Source organism: Xiphophorus hellerii, chromosome 8, assembly GCF_003331165.1.
Source record: "Xiphophorus hellerii strain 12219 chromosome 8, Xiphophorus_hellerii-4.1, whole genome shotgun sequence".
NCBI classification, from domain to species: Eukaryota; Metazoa; Chordata; class Actinopteri; order Cyprinodontiformes; family Poeciliidae; genus Xiphophorus; species Xiphophorus hellerii.
The window spans coordinates 12,081,431-12,104,349 of record NC_045679.1 but is presented as its reverse complement, the minus strand read 5'-3'; the positions used below and the strand labels follow the sequence as shown (position 1 = coordinate 12,104,349).

Here is a 22,919-nt window from a genome sequence, read left to right as displayed (position 1 = left end):
TTTAGGTTGTGGCTTATTTTCTTTAGCACCAATAATTAAAAAAAAATAAATATAAATAATAATAATAATCATCATCATCAATGTTGGACTTATTATTTTTGCCTTGCTTACTCAATGACAGCAGTTAAAAGTTGCATTTTTAGCTTTTTATAAAAAATATGAGAATATGTTGCTGCAGAATAAGTAAATAAATGATTGTTACATATTTTTATAAGGGCAGCCTATAAATGTGGAGAGGGTTGCAACGCAGAAAGTAAAGGACCAATTTCTTAATCAATAAAATAATTATATTTCTTATGTTTAAAAAACCAACCCTTTTATTTTTAAATTGTATTTTTATCCATAAAGAAGTCAAGTGTCCAGAGACCATTTCTGGACAAAACGTTTAGATTTTTAATCCATGAACTGGTGATAGATAATAATACTGCAGTAAAAGACACATAAATTTTAGGACTTTGTAAACAATTTATTAGGGGACCAACATAGTATATTTGAAAAGAATAGCAATGGATTTTAGCGACGTTTTATGTGTTAAGGAAACAGGCAGAGGCACGTAATTGTGTTTCCCATTTTGAAGAGCAGCCACAAGAACAAGTATTTATATTCCAAGACAAAGGACTACTAACACAAACATTTCACATGATGCATGGGGAGTGGACCATATAGCACAAAACATTTAGTAAACACAACTTTCCTTTTCTTCCCTCACCATATATATTATACTTTATTTTATGTAAAAAAAAATTCAGTCATATATTGATTTAAATTTATGCTAGAAAAACGGTTCACCCTAGGTGGCACTTTACCTGGTAAGATTCGTGTTCAAAACACCAGTTGATGTAATCAGGTGTGCTCATTATAACTATTGTTTTTAATTTAATTATAGGGATAATTCAAAATAATTTAAAACATACAATAAGAGGTAGTCATCTAGAGTATGCAAAAATTGAGAATAGACTAACATCGCTGGCAATGCCAATTGATGGCATTTTAAAAGTAACATTTTCTTTCCATAATTGGTCAAACTAATTTGGGTGTGCTGAATAATTTCACGTTAGCAACTCGCTGTGTGTTTATTCATACATCTGACGTCACTGCCCCTCAATGATCTAAGGCCATTTTTCAAATAAGAAACATATTGCTCATCTGGTTCTAATCCTATTCCATGAAATCCAAATTCTCAATCAGTGCTAAACCATTGCTTTTAAAGCACATTCTTCAATATATATTTTTTTCTTTTTAATGTTTAAACATCTCATGATTGTGTCCAAGAAAGATGTCCAACATGACGAAGGAGCAGAAGCCTATACCGTCTGAAAAGGTGGATCTTTGTCCTCAGACCCCCAGAATAAAACATTGTCATTGCAGGTTTTCTCATGTTAATAATGCCTGTAGTTTGTAAGTAATCCCCGGGATTTTCTGTCACCCATGATTGTCTTGGCCCTCCTCACAACAAGAGATCAGTCTAACTTGGAATAACTTGCCAATATTGGTGTTGATTAAACCAAGGGTAAATGCAAAATATGTGGACAATGCGCTTGTGGTGTGTTTACATAGTTTATATGAATGATGCGCACAAGGTGATGTTTAATCAGATTATTGCCTCTGAGAGTGTGCGTGTGTGTGAGAGAGGGTGGAATGGGGGTCGTGATGGTGGGATTATGCGGGTAAACTAAGGGGGTAGTGGAGCTGCGTGCTCTCACACTGACACAGAGACGCACAAACGTTGAGCAGCGAGCCTGCAGCGCAAACTGCAAAGAAGTTTGGTCTAAGAACTTTTCTCACTTACTTTGGGCTTGCAACCGAACAGTTGCAACACAGACTTTTACTTTGTATATTTTTTACTTTGAATCGCGTACTCAATTCGGACCTGTTGGATCAAACTCACTTGCAACTTCTGCCTGTGATCAAATTGTCTTTCAAAAGAAACATTACAGAGCTTTTTAGAAGTGAAGAAATCTGCTTATAGCGGAGCGGTGGAAGGATGATCTGACCCTGCGTAAAGCCCCGGAGGATATCTCTCTTCCCTCACCCAGAACAACACGTGAAACGGCAACAGAAGCAGCAGCGTCCAGGAGGCTTCAGTCAACATGACCATGTCCGGCGGTTTTGTCGGATACTTGTCAGCTCATTTTACGTGACCGCATGGTGCCGGGGCTGCGGAAATAAAGGACCGCTCTCCATGTATGCTGGAGAAATAAACAGAGCTGTTGCAAACACGTTGTTGGAGCTGTCTTGGACAAGTTTGCTACAATGCAGGGCACTTTGGGCGCATTCATTCAGTCCTGTCTCATCCTGCTGGTACGTGCAGACCAGTGGAGGTTGAAGGATTCCTCCAGCTGCGAGTTAAATAGGAAGGTAAGTGTTTTATAACATGAATTAGTCTGTTTTGATTAAAATTTGTAATTTAATGAATCTGAAAGCGCCACCTGAACTCCTCCTTGACTATAATTATTCACTATTTTTTTATTCCGAATGTTGTTTTCATTGTATGAACTTTTAATATTTTGTTTACTCATCACATTAGACGTGCAAGAAAATCTGAGTAGCCTAAGAATAATTATAACAAAGACTGCTAAAGTACAAATTAGCTTTTGCACTATTTAAGTCACATAAAGCAATGCAATTTTATGGGTATTTGATGTGATTGTTCAAGACAAAGTATTTCATCTAGTGCAAAGAATATTATAAAACAAAATAAAAATAGTGTATATATGTATTTAGCCTCCATTACTCTCTATAGTAACACAGCTAAACACTGTGGTTAAAAAGTTGCCCTGCACTTCATGCTAAGCATATGCTATCTCCATAGTGAAACATGGTGTTGGCAGCATGATGCTGTGTGGTTGCTTATTTTCTGTGGGTGAAGCGAAATTGGTAAGAGTTGATTTAATTGAGATTGTGGTAATGATATGTTAGATTTATCTCTGAGGAATAACACCGCAACTGAGTTGAGTAAATTCTAGTTGCAAGTGGGAAAATATAGGAATTTGCTATTTGTTGTAGTGGTAACTTTCATTAAAAGCCAAAAACTATGTTTTTTTTTCTTCCATGTTATATGTTCACAAAGTAAATGAACATTTATGAAAGTTACATAGTAAATTTATTGAGCTACAGGCTGTCAGAATTACAAGTATATAACTAAAGCCTGCAGTTCTCATCACATTTTACATGTGTGGCAGCCAACTTTCAAAGACATACAGCCAGTGCAAAGGGAGCGCAATTTTTGTGGTCAGTGTTGTGTCAGTTGAGATACTTAAATACATTATGCTTTAATTATTAGCCTTGAGGAAACAGGTTTCAAATTAAGACGTCTTTTCTCTATTTCTAATTATTTTATCTGCTCTTTGCTGATTACCCATTAGTCACTTTAACAGTACGTCTGTTTTTGCACAGTTTCCTTGACCTTTCAGGGAGTTTTATTCAGTGGCAACAGGAAGGCAAAACATTATGGGCAACAGCCCTTTAGTCAGACAATTACCCACATGTGTATTGTTTCTTTGGCACCCGGCTTCTAAGTGGCCTGTTAAAAAGTCATTATCAGTCTGTTAGCAGACTAACAGGCAGACAAAGAGGTTCTAGGTGTCAGACAATTTCGGTGTTGGTTGTAAAGTAATTGCAAATTCAAACCTTGCCTCTCTTATAGGATTTATGTGTTCCTAACTTACATTTGAGAACCTCGTAAATTAATTGGCCAATGTGAAATGGCATCAAGTTTAATGACGAGGAACTACTGAATCCAGTTCACATATATCTGGGGATTTATTTCCACATTGAATATTTTGAGTTTATTCCTATGAAAAGGCTAATTAATAAATGGTTTGTCTCATTGTGTACAAATTGAAAACATCAACATATATTTTTCATTTTTCCCTCAGCAAGCTGACCTAAACTCCTTTCTCTGGACAATCAAACGGGATCCCCCTTCCTATTTTTATGGTACAATCCATGTTCCCTACACCCGTGTTTGGGACTTCATCCCTGAAAATTCCAAGCAAGCGTTCCAGGAGAGCAACATTGTTTACTTTGAGCTGGACCTGACTGACCCGTACACCATCTCGGCCCTGACCAGCTGTCAGCTGCTCCCCCATGGGGAAAACCTACAGGATGTCCTACCAAGAGACATCTACAAGAGACTTAAAAGACACCTCGAGTACGTAAAACTGATGATGCCCTCTTGGATGACCCCTGATCAAAGAGGGAAGGGACTCTACGCTGACTACCTCTTTAATGCAATAGCTGGGAATTGGGAAAGGAAGCGTCCTGTGTGGGTGATGCTGATGGTGAACTCGTTAACTGAGGCAGACATCAAGACGCGAGGGGTGCCTGTCCTGGACCTGTACTTGGCCCAGGAGGCGGAGAGGATGAGGAAAAGAACAGGAGCAGTAGAGAAGGTGGAGGAACAATGCCATCCACTCAACGGTCTCAATTTCTCCCAGGTGAGTTTGATACTTTCTGAGCGTTGATTTTAAAGCTACTTCTCCTGAACATGCATGTCTTTAGCAGAGTGAATATTTAGGACTATGTTGTTCATCTTACAAAGGATAGATCTCTTGCTTTTATTCTTTACATAATGTACACAGAGCTTTAAGAAATTGAAAAAAGCCTTAAAGTGTAACTGAGCTGAATGTGTTTTGCTAATAAAACCACCAGGATAGAGGGAGATCTCTTTAATTGGCTTCTTGAGTAGATGAGGAAAAAGGTGAAATTGACAATAAAACGACAGCTGAATTGAAAGCTCAAAACAATAAAACTGTGTAAGTTTGCTTTTGCCTTCCTGTTATCTGCTGAGAGTTGATCTCTCAACCTAAATGAATCTCACACATTTAGTAAAAAGTACAATTTCTTTTTTTAATTTGCGTCTTTCATCCACATGTTCCATCTAAGTTCATTTAAACAGCTCACTGATACAGAAAGCAGATAAGCTTAAGATTTCCTCCCTCAGTAACAACTTTCTCTCATGTGCATTTTTGTTATAGCCAACAAAACTGTACCTCCTACCCAAAGTACCTGGTAGCACCAATAAATGAGTCATTCACTGATGTGAACAAAATATATATGTTTTCCTTTCTCTTGAGCTCCTTATTCAAAAAGCCTTCAAAACAAATAATCGACTGATTCTGTTCACCAGATGATTTGTCTGTGCATCACTATTTATACACCCGAATGTGTTGTCAAGCATGCTGAAACAGTATTGACAATTAAGTATAAAGCACTGAACACATCAGCTTCATTAGTTTTATCTTAATTCAATTGATGTACTTTTTCATCATAATTAATAAGCATACAGTGTGTTATATTCTTATTCATTAACACACATATGTAATTACAGGTCTTTCTCATTTCACTTAATTGTGGAGATTATATATTGTGCCTGTTGAAATGTAACTATTAAATCAATCTCTTGCTCATATTGAAAAAAACAAAACAAAACAATTGTTAAGTCTGAAAACTGATGCAGATCAGATGAGAGTATAGATAGACAGATCCAACAGAGGCTGTTTTTCGTATTATTAAAGTGGTAGAAGGTGTGCTGTTAATAATCAGTTGTATAAACATTCAACAACTTGCTCCTTTATGTTCTTTAGTATTAAGTAAAAATTGATCCTAACAACTCCAGTCAGAACCACAGAAAAGCAGCCTTGTTCCTCGGATGGCTACACTTAAGTACCCTTGACTACCTGTCTGTCTGTTACTCTGTGCCCTTGTGACCTTCTCAGGCTTTATAAACATATTTCAGTGGTAGCCATCACTATGAAATCATGTTCCATATTACTGAGGAGTTTCTGCTGTGCTGGTCATGAGTTAAGGAGTTGCTGGCCATTTAGCACAACCCCTAAAAGCTTCGAATAGAATTATTTTAAAGTAGGTCTTACTGGACCCTCAACAGATATCTCAACAGTGCAGTATAATCCTTCAGAGATAAAATCAGAAATAGAGATCTTGTTTTAATTTTGCACAGCTTTTTGAATGGATGTAATTTCTTCCATGGGAAAAAAGTTTATGATCCAAATAGTCTTAGATGAAACGTTAGAAACATCCTCACTGACCTTTATCTAACAAGCTTTTTTAGATTAGTAATGTGCAAAAAAATTCAAATGTCATTTGTATTTTTTTTTTTTACCAATTTTCTTCAAAGGGTTTGTGTGTTTTGTTGCGTTGACACATGAGACTGGCTATTAGAAGTATAACTCGGGTTAATAGAGATTGCCAGCAGAAAAAAAAGAACATACCTTGCATCATCATTGCTTTGCTTCAATAAGGCATACAAAGCTCCCCAGGCTCAACAATAAATTTCACTACCACATAACAAGCCTCTGTCCTAACGCTGCATAAAAATACGGCACAGCTTGAAACTTCACAATATTCACACTCAGTTTCCATCTTATTACCAGCAGCTCAGCAGACACATTCACCCTGCTGTCTCTATATTCCAGTAAACCTCTATCTCCCACTTTCATATTATAGTTGAAAGGGCCAGTTCCATTAAAAGCCTTTTGGTTTAACTCAACTGTAAAACGTCTATGCAGAGAGTGATGAGTGACAGACATGCTTGGTGAAAAGGTATTGCCCCATCGTCATTCTTGACTGAAACAAAACGTTTTATCAGGCTGCAAAGAAAGAGAGGGAAGCCCCATTTCTACATTTTTATAGCCTCTGATATGTTTTTACTGGCTAAAAATGAAAAATGAAAATATTTGACACTCTTAAAAACACATGGGTGCATTAAGGATATATCTAGAATTATATCATGCATAGTTACATAGCTGGGTTATGATGTGCAATTTAAAAAAAAATTGGGGCCACTATTGAACCATAATTTGTTATGTTTTGCAAAACATCAACAAAAATCTGCATAGTTGGTTAGATAATCACTTGATAGCTGAGTTAGATTTCCACACTTGGTAATTCCTTTCCATTTTCCTTTAGGGTTCTGAAATAAAGTTCTGACAAAGTTTTAGACAAGCTGGCCCTGTAGTTACGTTTCATTTTTATATTTTCATGTACAGCACCCACTTAAAGTGAGCTTAAGATATGGAAAGTAAAGGGCATATATCACAATTTTTGCAGTTGTCTTCAGGCTTATTTCAAAAAGCATGACAGAAAGGCAGCTGTGAACACAACTTTTGTACTCGCATTACGTCTGGGACAGGGGGTTTCAAAGTGTGGGAGAGCTAGCCTTCCCTTCAGAAAGCAAATAAACAACTGAAAATCTTAACCATAAATAATCATGGTCATACTTCCTTCTTTTTTATTTTCCTTGGCCCAGACTCTGTCTCCTTACTTACCATACCTTTAGGTAGTTAAAATCTATCCATTTTGTTTTCGGCATTGTCGTGGTGAAGTTGGCTAAATGTTTGCAGTTACTTTTGGTGCTTAATTTTTTCCCCCTCATGTCGCGCTCCTCCTGAAGTGCTCTGGCGCCCCTTATGGGGATAGGGGATGACACCCCACACTTTGAAAAGCCTTGGTTTAAAACATCTAGTTTTGCACTATTATATAAAATTGCAGACACTAAAGACAAAATAGTGAAAGCAATGTAAGCTACTGAGATGACAATTTCTATGGCAATGTATCTGTTGAAGAGCAGAAAGTGAGAATAAATGTTATCTGAGCCCAGTAGCTTGGAGAAATCAGCACCTCATTAGGCATTTAAAATTTCTCAGTTGTGAGCCCAGTGTGCTTGTATTTCATCATCGTGATTAAAGGACGTCTGTGACAAAAACTCAGCTTTCAGATTAAATGTTGCAATTTCTGCTCTTGTTCTGACTATCGTTGTTACTCTGATATGCCTATGTGTCAGCACTCCAATTACTCTAAACAATTACACCACAAAAAAAAGCCTATTTTATTTTCTCAAACTATGACAAACAGTGTTTGTCAGAGTGTCACTTTTCTACACAAAGCCCATTCCTTGTTTAGGTAAAGCTGCACTACAGTAGTCAAAATGTTATTCTGAACAGACCATCTGTCACCACACTTGCACTCTGTAATTCTTTCTACAGTTAGTCTCCCAATGGTAAAACGTCATTAGCAGCTAATTCTGTCTAATGGATGGAAAAGAAGGAAAAATACTCAGACAGTATGTGTACATCAAATATGAAAGAATAAAAACTGATTCTTTGCTTAAGTTAATTATTGTTGGGTAAACATACGTGAGGGGTAATTTATTTTTCAATCATGCAATCTCCATACATCAACATACCTTTTGCAACAGCTTAAAAATAAAAACCACATACAAAGCAATACTTTCTGGCATGAGAAACCTTTTCCTCACAAACAATACTCATAGAAGCCTCAGGGCTGCTGATTCCCTGCTCCATTTATCTACCCCTGTTGTAGAATTAACTGTCGGAGTCTTGAGTTGGTCCTCTTCCTCCTTATTCAAGAATTTATCGTTTTATAATCTTGAATCTTAGAAGCTATTTTTTGTGGGCTTGGCGAAATCTCTTGTTTTCACTTCTTGACCTCCACGAAGCTCACCGATGTTTCTTATGTAAATGATCTTAGCTTCAAAATCACTCACTACATCCTTTTATTCTGGATGTAGAGTAACTGTTGGGACGTTCCTTGCAATATATTCAAATATGAAACATCTTCTTTGTCAAGAAAACAGTTCATTTTATGATGCCCGTGTAAGATTTCTCAATGGCACTGCGACACACTTTGTCATCATCTATATATAGAAGTGCAGGTATGGCTCTATGGGCATGATTCAAAATGTTCAATTTCAAAAACTGAGCTTTATAAATGACTTGCATTCACTAAAATCCTATGATTTCTTTTTGTTAATTTCAGATTTTTCAGGCAGATGTACATGGTGCAAAGCAATTCTCTTCCTTCATCAGTTGGCAACATAATATTCTTCAGGTTTTATCACTATTAATGTTAATCGTTTTGAGTCAGTTAAAAATATTGTATATTACATTCTATCAAAGGGACATGCAGGACTGAGTTTAAAAGCCTAATTTATTTTTTCTTTCATAAAAACTGACTTAACTCATCACTGGTCTTAGATGAACATTTCATTGTTTTGGATCATCACTGTCCTAACTTAGAGTAAAAATGGCCCAAAATATTTAGATTTAGAGGTGAATTTTCAATCATGTCTTCAACTACATAATTTCATTGGTTTAAAAGTGAGCGGTATTGCCTTTCGAAGTGATTTGTTAATTTAAGCGTTTGCTTGTCAATACAAATTAAGCCCATTTAGCTCACTATTACCAAAGCACAAAGATTTTTACTTTCTTTAGTCAGTTCTCTAATCTGGCTAAGCATGACTGCTCTTATTATTGGATAGTGCCCTCTGTCTTTTGAAGAGTGGGCTCAGCCTTGCCCATTACACTAAGTGAGCTTTTCCAGGACAACAATGGCTGCATGAAGGCCTGCTTTCTCTGTCACTGTTGTTGGAAACCCACGGGACATTCCACACCTCAGTGGCGCAGACCTGCTAATGAAAGTGTTGTTTCTTTCCTCCCATCACTGGGTGTAATGGTGCATGGAAATGTGATGAATGCAAGTCTCAGTGTAAGTTTGTGAGAGCAAAGAAGGAATGTTTGAAGCCCATTTAGTTCATTCATTACTTGGAGAACAAGGAGAGCTGAGATACCGACTGAGATCAGTAGATGGGGCATTAAAGGAGAAAGGCTTTTCTCCCCCTCCATTAAAGGTATGATGATGTTACCTCTGTTTGACAACGTTGAAACCCCTGTACTTTTTTTTTTTACTTAAACTGACAGACAACAGGGCTTTTAATCTGCTTGGTCAAACAATGCAAGGTCTGATGAAACTCAAACAAAGCCACATTTACAGCATGCCATTCTGAAAGAATGCAAAGTATCTGTTTTTGATGAAACAACTACAGGGGCATCTCAAGAAATTAGAATATTATGGAAAACGTTCAGTATTTTTTATTGCTCATTTCAGACAGAGAAATGTTTCACATAGATTATGGGCGTCCAACTGTCCTCAAGTTCTAGATGCGTCTCTGCTCTAGCTGACTCAAATGGTGCAGTTACCTCCTCAGCATGTCAAAGTTGTGTAGAGGTCTGCTAATTAAAAATAATTAGATACAGGTGTGTTGAACCAGTGACTACTGCCTTCACAGATACATTATGCAGAGAGTGAAATATTTCAAGCATTTATTTCTTGAGATTTTGATGAATGTAGCTTGTAAATAATGAAAACCCAAATTTTAGTGTCTGTTCAAATTGTCAGTTTTCATTCTATATAAACCATGTTCATCAAAATTACATAAGATAAATGGTTGAAATATTTCACTCCATGTATAACAAATTTATATACGTTTTATTTTGTGAAATGAGTGATGAAAGTGCTGAACGATTACGATTCAATTTTTTTTTAGATGTGCCTGGCATGGTGTGTGCTGGTATAGCACCTAAATGCAGCACGCTGAGACATTTAGTAGATGTTAAAGTTTTAATAAAGAATGAAAAAACAAAAATTTCCCCCCCCAAAAAAACACACAGAAAAGGCAGGGAGACTGAGCAGAATAATAACAGGAACCAGGAATAACAGGGAAGAAACATGACTAGACATGATTAAACAGGTGGAACCAGCAGTGAAAAACTGAAAATGAGTTGTATATATACTGGGGAGGTTGATTACTGAACAAAGACCAGATGGCTGATTAGAAATGAATTGCAGGTGTGATGGGAGAGAACAGAAGGTAGGGGGAGGAGAGAGAGAGAGAGGGAGATACCAAAGTAACATGTTTACATGGACCATTGAGAGTGGCTTGCTTAAAAGATGAAAATAGTGACTTTCACATGCAACTAGTTATGTGGAAGATTACTTTTAAAGGACAGCTGCTGCAAAAAGTATTATTTCATGAGTTAGATGCAAACCCTAATTTCAAATCTTTAAATTTCTAATACACTATGAATCATAACAGCCTTTCAAAAATAAATATTGTACTACACTGTTATTCAAACTTTTGCTGCATATTTTTGCAACCAGGCTGTTTGCTACTGCTACATATTTATACAATGTGATTCAGAATGTGATTTTTTCCATCCTCTTCTCCAGAAAATGGTGAACCATTCCTCAAAAATGCATTCCAACTTTGAACATTACTTTTGTTTGTGTACATGACTGAATGGGTAATTGAGTTTGTACAGGAAAAAACAGTATTACACCGTAATAAACAGACTGAGTCAGGAGAGAACTGCTGCCATCCAGACCCTCCATTCAGCAAGAGTCAGAGCAAAATGCCTGCAGTGATGAAATATACAGCATACTTTAATGGCCTTGTGACCAAAGATTTGACTAAGGTAGCTATACATTATGACCTGTGCTTGAATTTATTATTCTTATTACAGTATTCTTCAGGCAAAAGCTAAATACACTGCCAAGTAATTGCGTTGGTATAAAAGATACACATTCCTTATTGGGACAAATTATGAATCATGTGGACATTTAAATAGGTAATGCCAAGAAAATATCATCATGTGAGATATTAACAGAAAATGTGTATTTTTCAATACCCAAGAAAACAGATGTTTAGTGGAATAACGCAGTAATTTAAAAACAAAAATTGTACCATACACACCAAGGTTATGTTGATGACTCCTAGTACAGCTGTGTTGTCATTCTCACTGATGTGGTAGGAAATTATTTATCATCTTAGGTCTATATTTACTTCTCTTTTGTCTTATCTGTGGTTATGAGATAATTCATTTTGCATCACACTGCATTTGATCAGTAGAAATAAACTTTCCATGTGTAATTACAGCATGGAACATATTTGTCCAGTGTGTACTGGCTCATGTAATTACTGTTTAATATTGTTTGCATGTGTGTATGAATGTTTCCATGCATATGTGCATTTCTGTTCTTCTCTCCAAGAGGTCATGCCTGGGTATGAATGAGTTCTTTCTGTGGTTATGCATATTTTAATGAGCATATTCAGCTCTATCATTGAATTTCCAACATGTTCTTACAACTGCCTTTCTCTGTTCTCATGTCACACCAAAGTGCTTTATTTCCTCTCCACTGTTGACCAAACAGTTGCGTATTCTATGTCTGGCATTTCCTTCGACATTATCTGTCCATCTGTCTGGATATGTGACACCAGAGAAAAAGACACGGAGTTCCTCCTAGTTTTACTTTGTACTTTTCCAAAAGGCTTCATGTAAACAGAAATAAAATCATTCCACGTGTAATAAATGTCTCTTTTGTGAGCTAAATATGTACCTGCTACTTTTAAAATCAGTGCTTGCTTTTTCAAAATTTGATTGCCATCTATCCATCCATCCACTTTTATCTTAAGAACTTTTGCAGAGATGGCATAGATTCATAGAAGTTAGACACATTCCTCTGAGATTTTGGTACACAGTATCCTAATTGCAACAGCAGCTGCACACCCATTATGCAAATATTCTGTTCCCCACTGACAATGGACATCACTAACAATATACTGTATATGTGGACTGTGGCATGGTGGGGTTAGCAGGGGTGTCAAACTCCAGTCCTCAAGGCCCCATGTCCTGCAATTTTTAGATGTGCCCCTGCTGCACCACAGCTGAATAGAATAATTACTGTAGGTCATTAGCAAGGCTCTGGAGAACTGATCTACACGAGAAGGTAATTAAGCCATTTCATTCCAGCGTTTCGTACCTGTGGCACATCTAATAACTGCAGGAGACCGGCCCTTGAGGACTGGAGTTTGACACCTGTGGGTTAGAATTTTATGTAGAATCAACTTTTTTTTAGCACAACCAAGAAGATAGTCAATATAAATTCTAATAATTCAAGTTTTAAGTTTGACCGATAAACCAACCTCTGCAATCTCATGTGTGAAACATTTGTAAGTTTATTAGTCTTCCATTTCTTTAAATATTTAGCTTCAGTTTATTTTCAAAATGTTGGGTTTATTTAATCACAGTACCCTTTTCTTTCCCACTGTCAATCTTACGATGATATATTGATGTCGCAAATTAGATTTTCCATTGCTATGCAGGACACAGTTTGCGTTCCTTTGTTTTTCCAAGATATTTGATTGAAGGTAGAATCTAATACCACTGGATGGTGCCAATTGTGCGGCAAGAAAAAGGTTTTAGATGCCCAAAAGTACACATAGTAAATGTCTCCCTTGGAGTAGAGAGTGCCTCAGGCTTTTCCTGGTTGTGTAATGCAAGCTCCTGCAGCTCAAAAGGGGATTGAATAGCTTGTTTCTCAGACTTAACACCAGCTCATGAAAATGTGTGCAAGCTCATAGAAGCAACATTGTGCTCATACAAATGTTTCATGGTTTGAGTGACCTACCGAGCAATTAGGCTTTGTAAAACCTGGAATTGCAAAAATAAAAACAAGCCAAAATATTGACGATATACAATTGTTGTGTCACAAACAGGCTTTGAAATATTTAAGCAAGAGAAAAAAAAAGTCTATTATATATTATATAAGCACAATCCAATCTTGAATCAAGACTTGCATAAAAATAAAATAATAATAATAATAATAATAATGTCAGCATACAATTCTATAAAAATGCAATTTTTCAAAAATATTCAAAATGTCACTTTTTCATTTGCATCACTTCTTAACAACATTTTATATTAGTTACAGATTCTGACTGTTTTACTTTTAAAGTTTAAAGGTTTTGATGTTTTTATGTAATCTTTGATTTTAGCATGACAGCCAGTGACTAAATTATTGTGTTTTCACTTTACATATTTTTTTGAAGTCTGCGCTGTTGGCATGTCTGCTTAGTTAGTCTCTAAAGAGATCGAAATTCAGTTGCATTCCAGTTCTATCCAAGTTATACTACAATGCAGTTAAATTATGTTTGCAATACTGACTGCAAAAAAAATAAATAAATGTGTAAGCAAGCCCAGTCAATGGGATTGAATCATTTACTATGCATTAAATCCTTTTCAATACATGCTTGTGGCAACAGTCACTGAATTTCAACTGGCAGCAGACAAATTTGTTTAGCTATAAACTGATTAGAAAAAAACCCTACAAAGTGGTTAACAGCTTTGGTGAGAATAAAGTACACCCCCTGTAAATTATGGGATTTTATGTATTTGATGATATGCTTAAAAAGTTTCCATTTTGACTTAATCTTCATTTTGAATTTTCTTTAGCACTATGGAAATATTATTCTGATCCTTATTTCCTGTCATGAAGCAGAAAAATATGTTTAACTATCCATACATTTTACTTGCTCATTTCTTTTCAAATTACATTTAGCTCTCTTTATATATTTGAATTAAAAACCAAACATATATATCATAGAATGACAAGTTTGCTTGAGATGATGAGATGACAGATTGAGATGTCTTTACTTCTTGAGGCTATATAATACTGATTAGACAGATATTACACAATATGTTGCAGACATACGTGTATAGAATATCTGTTTCACTAAGTCTAATTTTAAATAAATATTCATCTTCAGCTGTAAATATAAAACTTGGATTCTTAAACATGAAAATTTTTGCTGCATGCACACTCTTTCCACCATTATTTCTAATCTTCCATTCATCATCAAAATTATTGAAAAGCAATGTTTGAACAGTTAAATAGCTTTCTAACGATAACCAACCGCTTTGATGTCTTTCAGTCTGGTTTCCGTGCTCACCACAATACTTAGACTGGCCTCGTCAAAGTGTTTAATGACATCCACATAAATGCAGACAGTGGAAGAACCGCATTGCTGGTTTTGTTGGACCTCAGCGCAGAATTTGACACTTTTGACCATGACATATTACTGAAACAACAGGGGAGTTGGGTAGGAATATCTGGTTCAGCATTCAGTTGGTTCAAATTTGACCTAAAGAACAAGAATTTCTTTGTTTTGATAGGTTATTTCTCATGAAAGCAGACAGAAGTCACATGTGGGGTCCCCCATGGCTAAATCCTCTGATTCGCTATCTATATGATCCTACTTGCTCAGGTTATAGCAGAAAATAAGATTAGCTATCATAATGATGTAGATGATGCACAGCTCTGCATTACCATATCACCAGGTGACTCTGAACCCATCCAAGCACTGAACAAATGCTTAGGTTGTTTCAGCAAGAGCTAGGGAAAGTCATGCATGCATTTGTCATTAGTCGCATTGATTACTGCAACAGTGTCCTCACAGGTCTCCCTAAAAACATCAACCTTACAGACCACTTAGGTCTTCTGGTTGTAGACTGCTCTGCATCCCCAGAACCAAAGATGGAGAAGCAGCATTCAACTTCTATTCCTTCTCTGCATTTTCTGCCATTATAACATAGGTCAGTTAATAAACCAAAGGATGTAGAAGTATTTTAGAATTAGTACTCGCTCTTTATGACTCAATTTCTGGTTTATCAGTTTTTTTTCTACAAGGAAGAAAACAACTCAAGTGAAACCAACCCTGAATGTAGTTGCAGATGAAATAGCAGATATCTTTGCCACTGCTTTTTTTAGCAGGCAGTTTCCATCCACTGATCCAGCATCTGATTAGGAAACCTTGCTACGGATAAACAGCTCATGGAAAATCACCGAAAACACATTCTGCTGTCTCTCTGTGTTCAACCATTGTAATTTAAGTAAAAAAAAGCTCAGCATCTACAGTGTACTAATTTATCTTGTCCTTTATAAAAATTTAAATCAATGTTAAATAAGTACAGATTTTGCTCTATTAACCCATCCCATTTTTTTAATATTTTGCTTTTCAGGCTCTTGAACAAAGTATTTATGTCTCTAGGCTTTGCTTGCTTTAAATAACAGATAATTAGCCACATTTTACTTAATATGAATGACTACAGCTTTGTGCGCGTTTGCTTCAAGAATGAGTCTTTTCAGTCAGGGCAGCGGTTTGAACAAATTGCAGATATTCAGAACCACCACTGCAGATTTTAGTTTTCTGTTGCATCTTTCTGATTTCAGCACAGTCAAAAGTTGGATGCTTATTTTTGGAATTGGTTTCTGACAAAAACTTACCTGAATGGAACTGCACTCATTTTCAGCTGTAGGAGACATTTCATCTTGGTTTCTGGACTCCAAATGAAAAATTTACTTTTATTATTCTAAGCCAAAACAATTTTTTTGTCTTTTGAATCTATTGAAAAAACAAATGAATAAAAAATAAATATCTTCAGCAGTACTTTAACTCTTGATGTCACTGCATGCAGTCACTGCAGGCGCCGGATTTCCAGATTGTAACTTATCAAAACCACAACCTCGAGGTTCTCTATTGCTGAGTGTCTCTACAAATTAGATGATCAGAGCAATATGTTCCTTCCCATACTAGCATCCTGCAATGGAGATGCATCCAACTTGGCTAGAACAGAAACCGACTAGCTAACGTGACAATTGACAGTGGAGAAAGGGCTCTTGTTACCAAAGAGTAGTCTAAGCCTTACACAGTAAGGCTTTTCTTACTGTGGCTAGAGCAGGGGTGTCAACTCCAGTCCTCAAAGGCCACTCTCTTGCAGTTTGTAGATGTGCCACAGGTACAAAACGCTGGATTGAAATGGCTTAATTACCTCCTCCTTGTGTAGATCAATTCTCCAGAGCCTTGCTAATGACCTAATTATTCTATTCAGGTGTGGTGCAGCAGATGCACATCTAAAAGTTGCAGGGCAGTGGTCCTCCAGGTCTGAAGTTTGACACCTCTGGCCTAGAGCTTTGCCAAAGTTAAGTCAGTTAGGGAACACAACAGCGAACAATAGCCGTGATGGAATATTATTGAAATTAAATGGACATTTTGTGATAAAAATATGCACAGTACTTGCAATTTTGACTGTTATGCCAATGTGGGGTACCTAACTTCCTTGTTAGCTAATACTCTGAAACTTTCCTGTTTCCAACACACCTGAATCAAATGAGTGGCTCATTACCAGATCTCTATAGTGCTTAATGACGTACTTACGAGGGCATTCAGCCATTTTATTAAGGTGTATTGCAGCAGTGATACATCCAAAGGTTGCAGGATACTAGTTCTCAAAGGTTGGACATGGGGAACCCTGTGCTAATGCTTTCTTTATACTGGTGCAAGTTGTGGCAGATATGAATTCAATCCAGCACTTCTAGTAACTTGCCAAACCTGGCTGGACTTGGGCCGAGCAACCCAGTGCCAAACCTGTCCACAAGCTCTAGCACAGAGCATTAATAGTTTCTGCCTCCTTATAAAGTGTTGAAAGGCCTTGTTTCTGCTGCCAAATATGAATCTGGAAGGAATTATTATTGATTATTTGTCTCTTTCTTTTTTCCACAATGGATTCTCTTTGTAGTTGATTTAAAATGTACAGCACATGTTTTAGATATCCTCCGTGGCCTATAAAACTTTTCCAAAAATGTTGTGAATGTAGCTTTTAAGCTGAGAAGGTGAGGCTAAAGTAGATCTCACACTGATGTTAGTTGATGCTAATAAAATGTTTCAGTAAATTCATTTAATAACCCAATAAAAAAGCAAGTTATGGTTTTGAACCAACATGACCATAAATCCACTTGTGTCTCTCCAGTTCCAGTCTGCGTTTTTGTGGCTTTAGTGGAATTTCACAGGTGGGCACCACACAGGAGGGTCTGTCAGACTCTGCAGATGTTTTGACCAGAGTCGGAGTCAGACAAGCAAATGTCATGATGTTCTTACTTTCAACAAAAATCTGATGAATAGGTGTCCTGTACATCAACAGGAAGTTTCATTCTACACTGCCAAGTGGTCATTGCTTACCTCTGAGACAGGAGTTACACTTTGGTGTTCAAGTCTTCAACTTGACTACATTTTGGCTTTAAATAAGGAGAAATTATGCATGTCCACAATTAGTTTTTTGTCATGTACTTCATTTATAGATGCATCAATTCATGTGAGTAAGAAGTGCAATGATTTACTGGTATGGATTTTCTTACTGAAACCACTTTTGTATCAGGCAACTGTTTATTATAATAATGACATCTAAAACACTGCAGGCCTCACTTGCTTTAATTAAAGACAGTCTTCTTAATGTAATAATAAAACATAAACTGGGTAAAAATGCCATCAACAGCACAGGCAAAAATTGTGATGCTCTGGAGTTGCTTTCTTGCTTTAGGACTTCAATGATTTGCAGTAATCGATAGAAACATGAAGGCAATTATGTAGGCAATTATGAGAGATGGAAAATGTGTGTAATTGTGCATCTCTATTATTCAATATGTACTTGATTTTGATCTTATGATAAATTGCGCTATACAAAAATTATTGTTAATGTGAATGTACAATAGACAAACTGATTTTGTGGAAATTAGCAAAACATTCAAAATAATATATATATTTGTAGTTGGCAATGTGTGAGAGTTCATCTTACAGTAAACCAATGATTTTGTTTTTTAACATCAAGTATTATGCAAGTGATTTAGTCAAACATTAGCTCATGTGGTTGCACGAGGAACAATTTAGGGATCAGAAGTGAAGTGTAGGGAATAGGGCTTGGCATTATGACTGAAAAACATATTACAATATCAGTTGATATCAATAATCGTTGATTAGTTTTTTGTTTTAAATATCCACACTACAGCTATTCTGGTAAGGTACAATTTAAACTTTCATCCACCATTTCCTCTTCCACCTGTTGCACTTATTTTGACTCAACCTTGTCCTATTTTATTTTTAAGGGGCTTTGGACCGAATCAAGAAACTGCCCCCATATATTCACGCATGATGGTTATATTCTGTGAACTGCGGAGATTCTGCACACACTGTCCGCAAACGGTTGAGATTTCATATTCGAGCATACCGATTGCATACATTTCTCCCTGAGACTTGTTTCAGTGCAAAGTGGTACAGCATGCTAATTTTGATCTTCATTAGCGTTTTGCAATTTTAAGCTCTCATGTGAGACAATTTGATATTGTGTTTTCTTTCAGGAAACATACATTGAGACTTGACTCACCTAAAAAATAGGCGTTTTTCTCCACTTAAAGCTTTAACAGGATCTTTTGAAAACGGTAATTAAATTTTCAGTTAATCCACACAGTTTTTCCTCTTTATGTGGACAAAAAGACAATACCTTCATTGTCATTTTCAGCAGTCAGAAGTCGTACATTTTTGATAAGATCTTGTTAGCGAAAGACCCTCTATGATTAGTACTTCTTGCCTTTTGGAAGTATGAGAGATGTTGTTCTAAACACAACTGGAAATGTGATGGTCTGTTGCTCTGACTTGTTTTTAATTCATACAGGGAAGAGATGTTGCATAATCCTGTTGTGTGCATAGCACTGTATATGTTTGCATATGTGCATAGCATTTTTTCTGTCTGTCACCAGATTACTGTTTGTGAGATTTATATCTGTGAAATTGTACCATCGTGTCAAGAAATTTGACCATAACTATGGAGAACATTAACAAATAAGATGAGGTAACTATCAGAAACCAAAATACATGTTGACTTTCCGGGTGAAGTGTGTAGAAAGGAAATTAACTGTCAACTTAGCAGAACTGTTTGAAACAGATGTAAAAAGAAAACAAAAAAATCCCCACATTGAATAACAGGTAGAAGTCACACTTCTAATGTTTCGATTGTTTGGTTTGACTGTGCCACATAACTACTTTTCTGTAACTACATACCTTGCTATTTTGAGTTGGCCAGTTCTTGAATTTACCTAGAGATAAATATTTTGAATATTAGACTTCCTTTTAGGTCACATTTCATATTTTGTCCATAATTTGGCCCTGACATAGAAGTTATAAATCAGGTTTGCTTAAGCCATTTGAAATGGTTAGTGTATGATAGCGACATCCTCTGGTTCCCCAAAAATGGTGGAAAAACATGGTGGAGCAAGTATAAGATTGATGTGTAATTACTGCCAACCCCAATTACTCCCACCTTACAATAGCAACTAACCCAATAAGAAAAAGTTTTAAAAGAGACTATTACCTTAAACCATATGTTTTTAGATGTGTACTTGCATTCAAGAACTGTGCTTTTAAAAATGTTGCATTTATCTTTTAACTATTAATGCAATCAAAATGCAGTTTTACCCCCTAATCTTTAAGTCTGTTTAAGAAGTTTGCAGCTTGGTTTAATCGAAAATATAATACCTACAAAGTTGTATTGAGGCGCCGCTGGGAGATTGTAACACACACAGATTCCATTAGAACTGCATGTGCCTGCATGTCAGTGCTGAAGGTTGGTAATGTCTGCACCCTGAAACCGCCACTTCAACGGTGTGAAACCAGTTGGTCATTAGGAAGAATGAAACAATGTTAATAGCATTTTTAAAAGAAAATTCACATTTGTTTCCTTCCTTCACCCGCTCCATGTCCAACTAAGAGATAGGTTAAGAGGAAAACACCCACTGGAGGTTAAGTCATATAAAATCTCTAAATATGACGTTATTCATGGTGAAATAGCCAATTGTTCTTTGAGAAGCTGCAAATCTTTAAAATGTCTTGCATACTCCCATAATTTTGTTTGTCTAACTGATTCTCTGTCCACAGACCTTCTTAATAGTTTCTTTCTTAGTGAGCTGCTTTTTATGTTGTGGCTCTGTCAGCTGTTATTTTGGTCTTCACTTCACATGATACATTTTTGTTTATGCATGCAACGTCTTCATTGAATACAAATTGTTGCATCTATAAAAACCTAGCAGCATGCACAATGACAAAGTTTGGATGTTTTTCATACTTTCTTGACTCTTTTTGTGTCTGTGGTCAGGCAGCAGGCCAAACGAATGTCTTCACAGTCATAACCCCACCTTTCTGTTTCTTTTCTTAGTTTTCGGCTTCTCAGCTGTTGATTTTTTGGTTTGCAGTCACGGTCTATAACTTTGTCACTCTGTTTGTCTCTCAAAACTGTTTTTCACCCTCTGTTTATCTCTGTCGGCCCCTTGTCTCTGTTGCCCATCAGCAAAACAACCAAATCCATTTCTCAGATGGTTTGGATACTTCATACTATTTTCCATTACATGGAAAATATGATCTTAATATGTGTTGCTGTGTGTGTAGGTACCGCTTGTTGTACATGAAAGTATATTGTGTTTTCAGTGTTTTCATTTAGAGCAATAGAAATGGTACAAACTACCTCAAAGGGTTTACATGCAAATTGATATGAATGACTACATACATATTTGTGTTTGTTTGTTTCAAGAATTGGTCTTTTTAGTCAGGGCAGTGGTTTAAACAAATTGCAGATATTCAGAACCACCACTGCAGATTTTAGTTTCCTGTTGCATCTTTCTGATTTCAGCAGAGCCAAAAGTTGGATGCTTATTTTTGGAATTGGTTTCTGACAAGAACTTGTCTGAATGGAACTGCACTCATTTTCAGCTGTAGGAGACATTTCATCTTGGATTCTGGACTCCAAATGAAAAACAAGGGTTTAATTTATGAAATATAAAAATGTTCTTCAATTAAAATGAGAGATGGAAAACATGGTTTGGAGCATTAAATCAGTTGGGCTGTAAACCATCTCGTTATAATTTTTTAGCCCACAACATTTTTATCTTATTTATATAATACGCATTGCTACCATAGATCTGTCATATTTCCTGGAAACACATTTGCATGTGCAGTTTAATTATTACAAGAGCAGTACTTATTTTTGGGCTGAAGAAACATATTTGTCCACTTATTTTATAATAATTATTATGGATGTCTCAACCATGATACCTTGAAATATCTTGAAAGTATAACAGGCATGTACACATATGGTTGGTATATGTTTACTGAATGGTTTACTATATTTTTCTCTGTGTTTTTAAGCATAAATTCACTGTCTCTTCAGTCAACAGCCAGCCATTAAGGTGGTCACTATATCTTATAACTTGCTTCATTTGTTAGATCCAGACTGTGAAGCTGGCCTGTGCCATTTACATGTGCATATAAGAGCGAGAATAAAAGGAAGATTTAGAAATAAAGGAAACTGTGCTGTGAATGTTTGTGGTTTCCCACTCCTCTTACAAACACGTGTGTTTGGTCACAGTTACAGTAGGTTGTGAGGATAGGTGAAGTGTCATATACACCCTCACTCTGTCAATTCATAGTTTGAAGATGATATTACTAAAATATCACCATATAGTTCATGATTTTCTCAAAGCTCTTGGTAGCCACCTGTTTTTTATAGACTATTACAGAGTACTTCATATTGGCAGATATCTACAAGTTGGTTGGGGTGTGTTCCCAGCTTGCTTAGGGTGTAGTGAAGTAGGAAAGTGTGAAAGGTTCAGAAGTTGGCATTTCAATCACCACAATCCCCACTATGCACACACAAAAACACCGCCTCAAACCATCGGGCTATTTGGTTTGAGACTGATTCCCTGTGACAGCCTAAATATTTGGCTGTGTCCAGGCACCAAGGTAAATGCACCCCACAAGAATGTTTTTATAGGGCACAAGGGGAAGACCAAAAAGGGGAGTGAGAGAGGTAGGCTTAGGATAGATGCAAAGTGAGAGAAATGGAAGAACACACAGTAAAAAAGAGATGAAGAGAGCTTTTTAACTTGGATATAAATGTGGTGTAAGTGACAGTTCCTGCTTTTAAAGATATCAGTGGGTCTGACATTAAATTAATTTATTTTAAAGTCGTGTTAGGATGAAACTACATGATGCACTTTGACATGGATGTTTTAAAGAAAACAGTATATAAAACATATATTTTACATGTTCTGACATAAAACTTATAAAGTGAATATCTAAGATTCCGTTTTAAGAAGTTATTCCCCAATCAAGAAACTGTTAACAAAATCAACCATTGTTTTTGCAACTCTTACCAGCTGATCAGAGTCTAGCAGATTAAATGCAGAAAAATTGAAAAGTTTCACCTGAATACCTGAATAAGATGTGAGATTAGGAGGGTGAAGGTGATTAGGAGATGAAGAGATGCGGGAGACATCCAGGTGGACACTAGAGATCTGGAGGCTGGGTGCACCTGCTCTGATCCAGTGGGCTTGCTGTGCTTGGTTGGGTTCCACTCTACTCTCTGCCCCTCTGGCCCCCCGGC

The 22,919-nt window shown here is 36.5% G+C and overlaps 1 protein-coding gene across 1 annotated transcript in view; it reads left to right on the top strand.

Annotated features, from left to right (window-relative positions):
• Nucleotides 1-1,712: 1,712 nt before the first annotated feature.
• The window catches only part of trabd2a (TraB domain containing 2A), a 52,092-nt gene continuing 30,885 nt past the window's right edge, over nt 1,713-22,919 (top strand). The window contains exons 1-2 of the mRNA XM_032568901.1: nt 1,713-2,358; nt 3,879-4,439. Coding sequence (XP_032424792.1) covers nt 2,254-2,358; nt 3,879-4,439 — 666 coding nt within the window. The 5' untranslated portion in view covers nt 1,713-2,253. The remainder of the gene's footprint in view (nt 2,359-3,878; nt 4,440-22,919) is intronic.